The sequence below is a fragment of the Lagopus muta genome, chromosome 6, assembly GCF_023343835.1.
Source record: "Lagopus muta isolate bLagMut1 chromosome 6, bLagMut1 primary, whole genome shotgun sequence".
Lineage (NCBI taxonomy): Eukaryota > Metazoa > Chordata > Aves > Galliformes > Phasianidae > Lagopus > Lagopus muta.
The window spans coordinates 57,585,336-57,597,750 of record NC_064438.1 but is presented as its reverse complement, the minus strand read 5'-3'; the positions used below and the strand labels follow the sequence as shown (position 1 = coordinate 57,597,750).

The window sequence follows — 12,415 nt, the reverse complement described above, 5'->3', positions numbered from 1 at the left end:
GTGTTTGAGTAAACTGGAACCTTCTCTATTTCACTTGAGTTATGTCTTATTAAGTATGGAGTATGTCTTATTAAGTAAATCAGATATGTCTGATTTTTGGAATTGGAGGAATGCATGAACACACCGGTACCTTTTGGAACATAATTACTTTATTGGCAGTGTGAAGAACTCGTGTCCTTCAGCCCGTGTGCTGTTCACTTAGCAATGTTCACAGAGATGAATTTTGCTGGTTTTAGTTAGCTGCTCGTGTGATGTCACTTCAGAAGCCCAATAGAATAGGTCTGTCTGAGTTCTTGAGATGTTAAGGTCTGTTTGCTGACACAATCATAAGCATTTGAGCAACAAAATGAAGTAGCTATTCTATTGAAACTGAAAAAAGAACATTTGGACAAACACAGCACATTGTGGGGAACATACGTATCTGCTTATTGCAAAAGCTGCTCTTAGGCAGCCTGTGCTTTATGGGGAGCATCTTTGTAAGTAAAAATCTGGCTTGTTTCTTATTAACTGAGAAGCTTTACTAGGCAGTGAAGGATGCTGTTTGTCGAACTCCTTATGCAGTTGATAAGTTTGAATTTAATAGTTGAGTTAATACAGAAGATCTGCTTAACTGTACTGTTTGATGATCTCACATGTAACGATCATCTTTCTGTGGACATGTGTCAAAGGGATTGGTTAAGAGATTAGAAAGTGCAGTGTGTTTACTTGCTCTGCCTCATTGCCAGGCTCGTTTGCTTAGTGTTTCCATTGTAAAGGTTCTTCAACTTATCTGAGAGGATAATTAAAAACAAGCAGCCCTTGCAAGCTGGAATTTTCCTGCTTTGTTTTTCTGCATCAGTCCCCTGGAAGGTTTCAACATAAATATTTTGGTGTTTCTGAGACAAGGAGGTATGGGGAGAATTTTTCCCTGATGTGAAAGAAATGCAAAAGCATGGTGCCTAATACAAGTGAAAATGGATAGTTGCTGGTATGATGGTAAAATTGTTTTGTTGTTGTTTTTTAACTTGACCTTAACTTTCACAATCCTGGGTACCACAGTTCTTTGTTATTGCCTTAAATAATCTCTTTAGTGATATTCAGCTTGTGGCAGAATGTCTTGACTAAGGGCAGAGTGTCTTTGTGCCTCTTTTTAAGCGTCCTTCAGAAGGCAGCTAACAAAGCAAATTTGTTATCAGTAGATTGTAAGCTCATTATCCTGGTATTTGCACTTTCATAAGAGATATTTTAGGTATCTACAGTGTAAAAAACTTGGATACTTCTATACTACAGAAAAGGGGCTGAGCAGTACCAACAGCAATCCAGAACTATATGCTGTATTAAGGTAATATAGATAGGCTTTTTGTCTTGGCTGGTATGGCAAAGAGAAACCACAATGTGCAGTGTTACTTTCCCCATCTTTCATTTGGGTGCTGGCAAATAGGAGTCCCACTTTGTATGCTTCTAGGTAGTGGTATGTACCACAAAACAGGCTGTGAAAGTGCATTCAGGTTCAGCTCAAGAAAATCAGCCTCTTGGTGCCTCCTCATTTCACATGCTGAACTGCCAAATCTACTTTCTTCCCCACCACAAGATAAAATCTGCTGCAAATGGACAGTGATGGTTAGAACTGTGAAGAGGGATGATAAGAATTTGCATGTAAAAAGGGAGTGGATTCCTTGGCTCTCATTTAGTTACACTGCCCCATGAGTAAGGTAGGAGATTCCTGAGCCCTCTTGAGCATGCATTGCTTGAGACTTCATATGATGTTCAGATGAGCCTTTGTGGTGTTCCCTACCCTCAAATTCTACAGCATTCATTCTGAAGAGCAGTTCTGCATTGAAGTGGAAAGAGAGATGTGCTTCTTTTGGGCGCTGTGCCATCAGGGCAGGGTAACTCCGTGATTCGTGGGTGATTCAGCCCCGTGAATCTGCAGACTCATGAACAGCTTGACAGGCTTTGGAGCAGGTGATGGATGGGCAGTTGATACTACAGAATCACAGCCAGATAACCCATCCAGGGTCACGATTTTGCTGCCCGAAACTCTTGTTGCTGTCCTGCACAGGTTCTTGCAGCAGATCTGCCACCCAGGTGCTGTGGTTTCAACTTGATCCATACTTTCTTGTCTTGGAATTGGTGGCTCTGTACTTGAACTGGACGAAGATGCCTTGTTTTCTTGTAATCTTTTGGGCATAGTGCTCAGCCTGCTCTTATTTTTCCATACTTCTCACCAGAGTTTCACAGGAGCCAAGTACTTCTTTTCTCCTGGTTAAACAGCTCGGCCCCTGAAGACTCTTTTTAACCTCTTTAAGCGGAGTTACTTTGTCCCAGACTGAGATGCTTTCCCAGCTGTACTGCGTGGCTGGAGAAAGGTGCAATTAGTGCAGCCTTTAGGCACAGCACTCTGAAATGATGGTGGTACAACAATGCCTCCTTGTGACAGTTTCCAAAGTTCACCTGAAGCGTTACTTTGCTACACTTCTTTCCCAGTTGTTTTTCCTGCTGGCAGAGAGGAGTTGGATAAACCATTCACTGTGAAACGTGAGTGGTGAGAGCCACAACTTCGCTTGCTTCCCACTGTTTCAGCAGAACAGTTTGTGTCAGTGATAAGTATGGTAAGATTGCACACAGTTTGGTCTCAGCATTCCTCAGTTAAGAAGTAGAAACGATTTGTGAATTAATGAATATGTTCTTATTGCAAAATGGATCTTTGGAAAAATTCTACTTGTGTATTAGCTTATTAACAGGATGAATGTTACCATCGGGTGTGGGAATATCATGCATTCTTCTTGTATGTATATAATTCTCTGCCTTTGTTTAGGAACAAGCCTTTGATCCATATGAAACCTTGTCCCAGGATATTCTCTCTCCACAATTCCATGAGCATTTTAATAACTTAATGGCAAAACCTGCTGTTGCTCTTCACTTCCAGGTAAGTGCAAATGAGAGATACTGAATTGGTTTGGTTCTCATGTTTGGAAGGTTTGCAGTAGGTGGTTTCCTCTCATACCTGCCATTTCTGTTTCTGTTTTGCTTTCTAACACCAAGCACGGGCATGAAGGAGCGTTACTTTCTTTTGCTTCCTTTCATACCCCAGGTCCTCGTGTTTAGCACTAGAACTGACAGTTTTTCTTGACCTGTTCATTCAGCAAGATCATCTGTGATTTTCATCAACCTCTGCCAGCATCATGTTTCTACTAAAGACTACTGTTGAGAGGAGAGCTGAGCTTGTGTTCAGTAACATACTCAGAGAAGCTGTGTTCCCAGCTAAAACCATTACAGTTAGCTTGTAGTTTGGGACTTATATCTCTGTAAGATGGGTTTCCTCTCCTTCATGGGGAGTGTTTTCATTCCATCTCTGCATGTTTGGTGAGATGGATCATCTCGTTTGCAAATAGAAAGCTGAAAACCCTATTTGAGATCAAATTGGAAGTAGAGTCATTAGATGATGAATCTGGACTCCTCTTTCTCCTCAGCATAGGAAGTGTGGGCTTTCCTGGGGATGTTCCTCTGCACTTGTCCCAACCCTGGGGTAAAAACAGATCCAGGCTGTGGGCTGTTGGACACATAGCAGCTGTCTCTGGCAATTGCAGAGTTGTGGCCTTAAGTCTTAAACAGAGGGGAGGGGTCATTTCCAAAATGGAGATCCAGAAGTTTGGATTCTGTTTGGTCGTTATCTTGGTGTGGATGGTGGCAGGGATTTCCTGTCCTTTGGAGGATATCTCCTCATCTTAAACTGAATTACTGCTGGGAATGGGAAAAGGTTTCTGATGCGTTTTCTAACTCCTAAACTTGTGATTCCTCACTGAGGAAGGTGAGATACTAATATTGATTTCCTCAAAATGTAATGATACCTCCATATCTCTGTGGTAAATTGGCTGTAAACTGAAGCACAGAATGTGTAATTTGAAGGAGGTGTAATTAGAGAGAAGTTGATGACAAATACAGGAGTCCTGACTGCTCTCTTACACTCCAGTGTTTTCTGGAACTAACTGTGGCCCAGATAGAACATGTTGTATTGGAAATGGATATGAACACTGTCCTGCTTTCTGAGATATGTCCAAAATGTGTGCAGCTTAACCACAGTGCATTATTTTTAGGTCTTGTCACCTTGGGCTGTTGCTATTGAGTGCTGCAGACAGTGAAATGTAAAGGTGCTAAGGATTGCAATATGAAGGTCTTGTATATCAAAAGGTGCTTATAAAAATGAGTTGTGGATGACTTGGTCCTCTAGCTCTTACATCTAATTTGCTGCTTCTGGCAGAAATGCAATCCATTCAGCTGCTCTCATGCAGCCATAGCACTTGTAGGGGTTGGAGGTGTTCTCAGAGCTTGCTGGTAAGTATGCATCAAAATCCACCCTAAGCTGCTGATAGGAAAAAAAAGAAAGTGATGACAGAGGTTGGAGGAGCATTGACAGGTTCTATTGCTTGATTTGTTAGACAGATTTCTTGGGAATTTTACTGTCTTCCTCCCTGGTAAGCACAGAGTGATGTACATCAGATGGGACGCTGAATGCATCCAACCTAACCACCTTGCTTAAAGCAGGGCTGACTTCACAATTCCACCGGAGTGCACAGGGCTTTGTCCTGCCCTGCTTTGAGTGTTTCATTGTAAGTAATCCTGTTTATTTTTCCTTTTCAGTCTACTGCTGAAGGCTTTAAAGAAGCTGTACGATACGTCCTCCCACGGCTCATGCTTATCCCAGTCTATCATTGTTTGCACTACTTTGAGTTACTGCAGGTAAGTGAATCCACACACTTTCTTCCTGCTGAAACCTTTTTTTAGTGTGGAGAATCTGAGCTTTGAAATAGGCAGTTAGATTTTACTTGCTGCAGCTTAACACTGAAAAATATGACAAACATCAGTATGACATCAGGGTGTGTTTGAAAAGCAAATTCATGTGAAAAAATCCTCAGAAGCACCTGTTGCCCCTGTAAGAACATTTGAAGTAACTGTGTATCTCATTATGCAAACCTTGACTGAGCGTGAGTTCAAATATTGTTAACAATGCAATACATAAATCTTTTAATCTTCTCTTCACTTGAGTTCTGTGTTTTGTATCCCTTCAGTACGAACCTAAGCATAATTCAGATAAGTGTGACCAGATGCTGAGAACACAGCAGCTCTATCTCAGTTGATCTTATTGGTGCTGGGAGGAGCACTTCCCTTCAGCAGAGTCAGAGTGACCTGTTCTTAATTTTCAACCACTTGCCCTGAATACTAAACAGAAGAGATGCTGCAAGCGCTGCTGTTTTTCATGTTGTACCACACTTTGTCTGTGATGAGAAGGAATGAAGATGAGCACTGCTGTGTTCTTGTTTTCTATCATCTAAGAAATGGCATTAGTGAACTACACAGGCTTTCAGGAATTCCTGTTCAGTTGCTGGAAAGTTGTTCCTGTCGGATGTACTTTGGGGCTCTTGCTATACAAATTGTTTACGTTGGCATCTGGCCTGTATGAGCATTTCTGTGCATTGAGGCATTACTTCCATTAGAAGAGCCTTGCTTGATTTCCCCACAGATGACTTCCACTTGTTTTATTCTGCTGTGCTCTAGCAAGGTGGTTTGCATCAGCAGATACTTCCCTTGGGTATAAAAGCTAAAAGCCAAAAGGTAACTGAGCATGTATCTGTTTTGCTTACAAGCAAATGTTTCTACAGTCAGTTATGAAATCAGAGGTCAGCAGTCAGCAGGAATTTAACATCTGACATCCATGATAATCATTCTTGAATAAGAAGAAGCTGTCTTTGCTGTAGAGTGCAGTATCTCAGAAAATACATGGAGCTTTAAGTAGCTGAAGACTGTGTTTAAAAAAGGTGTCTCTTGTATTAGGGAGCTTTGTAATGCAAATAAATTTAAGTGAATTATTAACTACATGGGATATACTTAAATGGATGAAATAAAATATCCTGTAGCTTGCATTTTGTTAATAGTATCAGAAATTACACTTTTTTTTTTTAAGTTCTCACTGTAAAAAGCTGTCTAGCATTTGTACAAGTATAGTATAAGTACAAGTCTAAGCAGTCTGTACTCTGCGTTTCATAGAGTCATCATAGAATCCTAGAATGGCCTGGGTTGCACAGGAGCACAGTGCTCATCCAGTTCCAACCCCTGCTGTGTGCAGGTCGCCAACCAGCAGCCCAGGCTGCCCAGAGCCACATCCAGCCTGGCCTTGAATGCCTGCAGGGATGGGGCATCCACAGCCTCCTTGGGCAACCTGTGCCAGTGCCTCACCACCCTCTGGATGAAAAACTTCCTCCTCATATCCAACCTAAACCTCCCCTGTCTCACTTTAAAACCATTCCCCTTGTCCCATCACCACCCACCCTCACAAACACTCAAATCCCCTCCTTTCAGAGAAGTTTGCTTGAATGAAGGAAGAGTAGGAAACTTCGCAACCTAGAACATCTATAATCCAGTGTACAGTCTTTTCAAAGGAAAGAAACTGAAGCCTAGAAAAAGAACGGTTGGTACCTAATATGTTTTTTTCTTCTTTTTTGATCATCTGTGCTATGACTTTGCATATGCTGAATTAGATAAGCAAAATACCAGTCATTTAATTTGGCCCACAAACCTTCCACAGTATATGGATCACCACAGATTTATAGCCAACTTCAATTCCAAGTGACTGAAATTTTAAATCTGAACATGTTTCTGTTGATAGTCAGATTAGGAAAAAGTTTAAGGAAAAACAAACCCTCTGTAGCTGTCAGTACCACAGGACTGTGTGTATCAAGAGCAGCAAACCTGCATTACCACAGTTTTCATACAGAAGCACAAGCTTTATGAAGTGAGGAGAGGTTTGAAAGTACAAACTGCAGGCAGTGAGAGCAGCACGGGTCTGTGAGCACTGAGAGCTCTGTAATTTACATCTTCCTTTCAAAGTAGTGCAACTTCCCTTTCCATAAAGGTCTGTTGTGTATGGTAAGTCTCTGAGCTTCTTAAAATGTTGTTCTTTCATACTGAAACAACACAGTTTAGTGATCTGTGTTGTGATTGTATTGGAGGTCAGGCTAATTGTTTCTTAAAGCTGGCAATTAGGGCACATCAGTATGAAATCAGAGTGAAGCCATAAGGCCCAGCCCTGGTAGAACGTGACCGTTAGCCTGATTTTTACAAGCTGCGCAGTGTCTGTCTGCTTTGTAGGGAACAATAACACACACATCCTCCTGATGAGTGGTTGTTTTGTGCTCTGTAATTCTCAAATTTCAGGCTGTTTGTGAGGGTGGGTGGTGATGGGACAAGGGGAATGGTTTTAAAGTGAGACAGGGGAGGTTTGGGTTGGATATGAGGAGGAAGTTTTTCCCCCAGAGGGTGGTGAGGCACTGGCACAGGTTGCCCAAGGAGGCTGTGGATGCCCCATCCCTGCAGGCATTCAAGGCCAGGCTGGATGTGGCTCTGGGCAGCCTGGGCTGCTGGTTGGTGACCTGCACACAGCAGGGGTTGGAGCTGGATGAGCACTGTGCTCCTGTGCAACCCAGGCCATGCTGTGGTTCTGTGATGATTCTATGAAATTCTTAGTGTACAAACTTGCAGGTTTTTCTTTCCTGCTTACTACTTGTGTTTTAGACCATTGTGCAGAGAAGGTGGTTCATTTTTCATAGCCTGTCTTAGGTTCTCATTGTTATAAGAGTTCTCCATCTCCTGGGATGCTCATAACTCCTGTTACTATTGATGGCATCAGCTCCTGTGTGCACGTTCTTAGTATTGCCTCCTAGCTTCAAAGAATGCAGTCTGGCAGATAGTACAAAAAGCAGTGTTGCTTCTTTTAGCTGTTTTTATCTTTGGCATACAACAGGATTCTGTGAGAGAGAACTAAACAGTGTTGGTTTGTTTTGTTTTATTTTAATTAGGGAATTCTAGCAGTGAAAATGATGGAAATCTTTTCTTGCCATCACTTCTGTTTAGGTTTAAAATGCTTAAGATGTCCTCAATCTACAGCAGTGATTTTTTTAAAAAGCAGAGTGTTTTTGGGATATATGATGTTTATAAAGCACTGGTAACTGCTGCTGTTACCATTGTGTTTGGCTGTAGGAGCCTTGGTTGAAAGAGAGCTGGTAAAAATAGAAGTGGAAAAGGAACAGAGTGTTGAAATGTCATAATTTCTTGGCTTCAGTAGAGAAAAGCTAAGTATGAGACTGTTGCTCCTGAAGAAAGCTTCCAAAAAATCTGGTACACTCCCCCAAAAGCACTGAATTGAGATGTGATTTACAGAAATGCCAGTCTGCTGTTTGCTCTTTTGCAAAATAGCAAAACTGAAATGGGTGAAAGCAGAGAGAAGGCATTGGAATGAGCTGCACGGGGAGCCTGGAGGATTTTGAGGAACGTGGAGATGTGGCAGTTAGGGATGCTGTGTAGTGGGTGGAGGTGGGCAGTGGTTGGGTTTGATGATCTTAGTGGGTCTTTTCCAACCTCAATGATTCTGTGAAGTGAAAACGTGAAAAGCTTGAGAGTTCCTTCAAGGTGCAGCACTTTGCTTTTTGGTGCTCAAGCCTGTATGTGCAGCCATTTTATACACGTTGTAGGGTCCTCTTTCTTGAAGCAGGAGGCACAAGTTTGCTTGGTGTGTCTGCTCTTAGCAGCTGGAGAGAGGACACCAGGAAATGGCCTTGAGCACCTTGAGTCAGAGGGCAGGCCCTGCTGCTGCAGCTCTTTACTGATGTTGATTGCTTGTTCAACAGAAGACAAACCTCACCATGGGCTGTTTTGCAACAGGTGATTTACGGGAAAGGCTGAAGGGAGTCACACTGAAGAATTATCCTGAAACATGACTGGTAGTGATCAAAACCTGTTAGATCTTGCAAGCAGACAACAAATACGTTCTGACTGACCTCTGTAATTGATTGTCTGAGTGTTCTGTGCTTCAGATCACTCTGCTGAACGCTTGTGAAGACAAGAACCTTAATGGTAGCAGTGCAGGGGGACGTTCATTGCTTCACTGGTCTTTCAAGCTCCAGTGATGTTTTCATAAATGCTGTCAATAGCAGAGTTCTGGGGAATATTACTCACTGAATGCAGTGGGAACAACTCCAGGGGTTGTGCAGTCTGTCCAGGTCCTGAGCAAGGTGCAAGTGCAAGATAGGGAAGTCTTTAAAATCCTGGAAATGAGCAGTTCACATCTGTGGTTACGTCCAAGGCTTTCCTCTATTGCCTACAGAATACATTCTGCCTTCTCATGTGACTCTCAGGCACAAGATGGCCCCCATTCATGCCTGTGACTTGTTACACTGTCGTCAAGCAACACAAAGTCTGTGCAATTCTGCCTTTTGATCTTTTCCACTGCTACCTCATCACTGATACAGACAGAGAAACCCTTTCCAGTGTGCTACAGCATCACCACAGTATCCTTTCTCTAATGAATGCTGCTTTTCTGTTTTCTGACAGTTTTCTGTATAATGAAGTGAGAAGTTAATACTCTAATTTATCATCACTAGTATCTTAAATGTGCATATATTCTGATTATATTCCTAACTATATCTGATGTAAGAGGGACCCTTTTCTCCCTTTTCCTAAATATTTACCTATTTTCTCTGTCTAGCAACCATGTTATGCTTTTGCATCTGCTGTTTAGACAAAAAGATGCTTGATTAAAAGCAGGCATTTGGAGAAGCAGATGTTGATGGAGTGATTACAGAGAAAGAGACACACTTGAGGTAATCTGCCTGATGGCCAGGGATCTGGGCATTAACTCTGGAACTGGAGTGGGTTACTGGACAAGTGGAAGCTTTGTTTTCAATACCAGCACCAGCAAAAAGCAAAGTATGCCATTTGATGCCTGCTAACTGGCAAAGCTTGTAGTTTGGATAGGGTATGCAAGAAACTGTGCTCAGGACAGGTGAGGAGGAAGAGTAATAGAGCAAGTAGCTTTTCCCACATTTAGGATTTTGCTCTCTTCAAGTCATTTTAATGTTCTTTGCATTTCTGTGCCTCATACAAAGGAAAGGAAGGGTTTCCACAGGGATAGGCATCTTATTTTTCCCTTCCCTGTACTGTTCCTCAGCTCATAAACTTCCTAGAGATTTTTGTGCAAACTTCATTTTTCTAATATGCGAGATGAATTTGGGCATGTGCAAAAGAAAAATCATAGTCATTTCAGTTACATGAGGAGAGTGGACCAGGCTGGTCAAATCCTGTTCTCTCAATTACTTTTAGAGGACGCTACATATCCTTGCTGAGGGAACGTAGTGGGGAAAGGAAAAGAAGGCTTCTGCCATGCTGAGTGATTGTAAGTAAGATTTCTCTTAAAGTATGGAGGTAAAACAGGGTTCATCCGAAATTGTGTGGCATATTGTCCTGATATTGCCCAGCAATTCTGTTTGCCTGAATTTTCTTGAAGACATTTATATTATCTTGAACACCAAAGGGGTTACAAACAAAAATCTTACTTGTATCAGTCGTGCTTTAGGAGTGATGACCTTAACCAAAAAGAGGAATTCTCTGAAAAGGCCTTTCTCAAAGCATGCTGTTGTCAAAAGTAACTAGCTTTCATATCTCCATACGTTTCATATTCAAGAAGTTTCAAACTAGTGGCAGAGGCAGATTTAGCCTTTGTGCTGATTCCCACCATTTACATTTGCTATTAGTAGCACGTCTCAAGTTTCAGACTTTATTTAGGATGGGAGAGTTTGTCATGCAAAGTTGATGCAGATTAATATACTGAAGATGGCTGAATTTAGAACAGTAAGAAGAAAAAGGTGAACGTTTGTCTTTCTGTCCTTTAAATGTGCTCTGAAATGTTAATTGACTCGTTGAAGTATCACATGTAGTTACGTAAAACAGCATTTAATCCTGGACTGCTTCAAAACTCCAAGCTATAGAACAAAACTGTTATCAGCTGTGGAACACAACGTTAGTGAACAGATAGAGAAACGACGTCTCTGACCGTTAGCATCAGTTCTCTGTTCTGGGTTGTCTTCCTACACTCCCGACCTCTCTCTGCTTTTGTACAGATCACTCCTCAGTATCTGATGTATTTTTTGGGTACGTGCATTGCTAGTTCTGGGGGTGCTGCTGGGCACAACTCTTTTGTCAACTGGAAGCCGTTGATTTCACTGAGCACTGTGAAAAACACTGTAAGAATGTTTGTCAGTCTTCCTACCCTTCTGTCCTTTAGACAAATCTGAAAGAAAAACCTTTTTTATGTTGCAGCAACTGCAGGAATGCAGTGAAGATGAGGAGGATCGGGAGTGCTTAAAGCAAGCCATTACTGCTCTTCTGAATCTCCAGTGCAGCATGGAGCGCATCTACAGCAAACACTCCCCAAGACGCCGGCCTGGGTAATAAGGCACAAACCTGTGCTGGTTTTGCAATATTGGCAGAGAAAGAAAGAAATTATGTGGAAGGCGTTGTTGTTTTTTTCTAGTTAGTGTGTGTTTCCTTTTCAAGAGATGTCATTGTGACCGTTTCCATTGTAAATGGAATGGCAGCCCAAAACCTGATGGGTAACATCAGTATCTTATTCTTTCACTAGCCAAAGCAGTACACATGGCTTATTTGGATCAGTAAACTTGGTTAGGGCATTCAGGGGGAAGAAATAAGGGCATTAATATAGCTAACGTAGTTGGTTTTCAGTCTGTTGGGATGGAATGTGCCCATTGTGACTTTCTTTTATCCGTTCAAGGGAGCCAGTCTGTCGCTTCTATAACCGGCAAATAAGAAGCAAGCACTTGGCCATCAAGAAAATGAACGAAATCCAGAAGAATATTGATGGCTGGGAAGGCAAAGATATTGGGCAGTGCTGCAATGAATTCATAATGGAAGGCACCTTGACAAAAATAGGAGCTAAACACGAACGGCACATCTTTCTCTTTGATGGCTTAATGATCAGCTGTAAAACTAACCATGGCCAGTCGCGGCTCCCCGGTTACAGCAACGCGGAGTACAGACTGAAGGAAAAGATAATCATGAGAAAAATACAGATCATTGATAAAGATGACACATCTGAATATAAACATGCTTTTGAACTGGTGTCTAAAGATGAAAACAGTATACTCTTTGCTGCCAAGTCTGCTGAAGAGAAGAGTAATTGGATGGCTGCTCTGATTTCCCTCCAGTATCGGAGTACTCTGGATAGGATGCTCGACTCAGTGTTGCTGCAGGAGGAAAATGAGCAGCCACTGAGGTTGCCCAGCCCAAGCGTGTACCGCTTTGTCGTAGAAGATTCTGAAGATAACATTGTTTTTGAGGACAACTTGCAAAGCAGGAATGGAATTCCCATCATCAAAGGAGGAACGGTTGTGAAATTAATCGAGAGGCTAACGTACCATATGTATGCAGGTACCCTGTACATTTGATACATGTGTTTTTGAAGATGGTGCACGTATGGGTGATGAAATCGGTCCTTTCATCTATTGTTTGCTATTTTTTTCTTTTTTTCTTTTTTTTTTTTTTTTTTGCTACATTTGGTTAAATGTAATGTGAGATTTGCAGAAGTAAC

General features: G+C 41.9%; 1 protein-coding gene across 2 annotated transcripts in view; it reads left to right on the top strand.

Annotated features, from left to right (window-relative positions):
* The window catches only part of SOS2 (SOS Ras/Rho guanine nucleotide exchange factor 2), a 48,779-nt gene that overhangs the window by 17,749 nt on the left and 18,615 nt on the right, over nucleotides 1-12,415 (top strand). For both annotated transcript variants that reach the window (XM_048949123.1, XM_048949122.1), the window contains exons 7-10: nucleotides 2,798-2,908; nucleotides 4,621-4,719; nucleotides 11,128-11,255; nucleotides 11,600-12,255. In XM_048949123.1, the coding sequence (XP_048805080.1) occupies nucleotides 2,798-2,908; nucleotides 4,621-4,719; nucleotides 11,128-11,255; nucleotides 11,600-12,255 (994 nt within the window). The remainder of the gene's footprint in view (nucleotides 1-2,797; nucleotides 2,909-4,620; nucleotides 4,720-11,127; nucleotides 11,256-11,599; nucleotides 12,256-12,415) is intronic.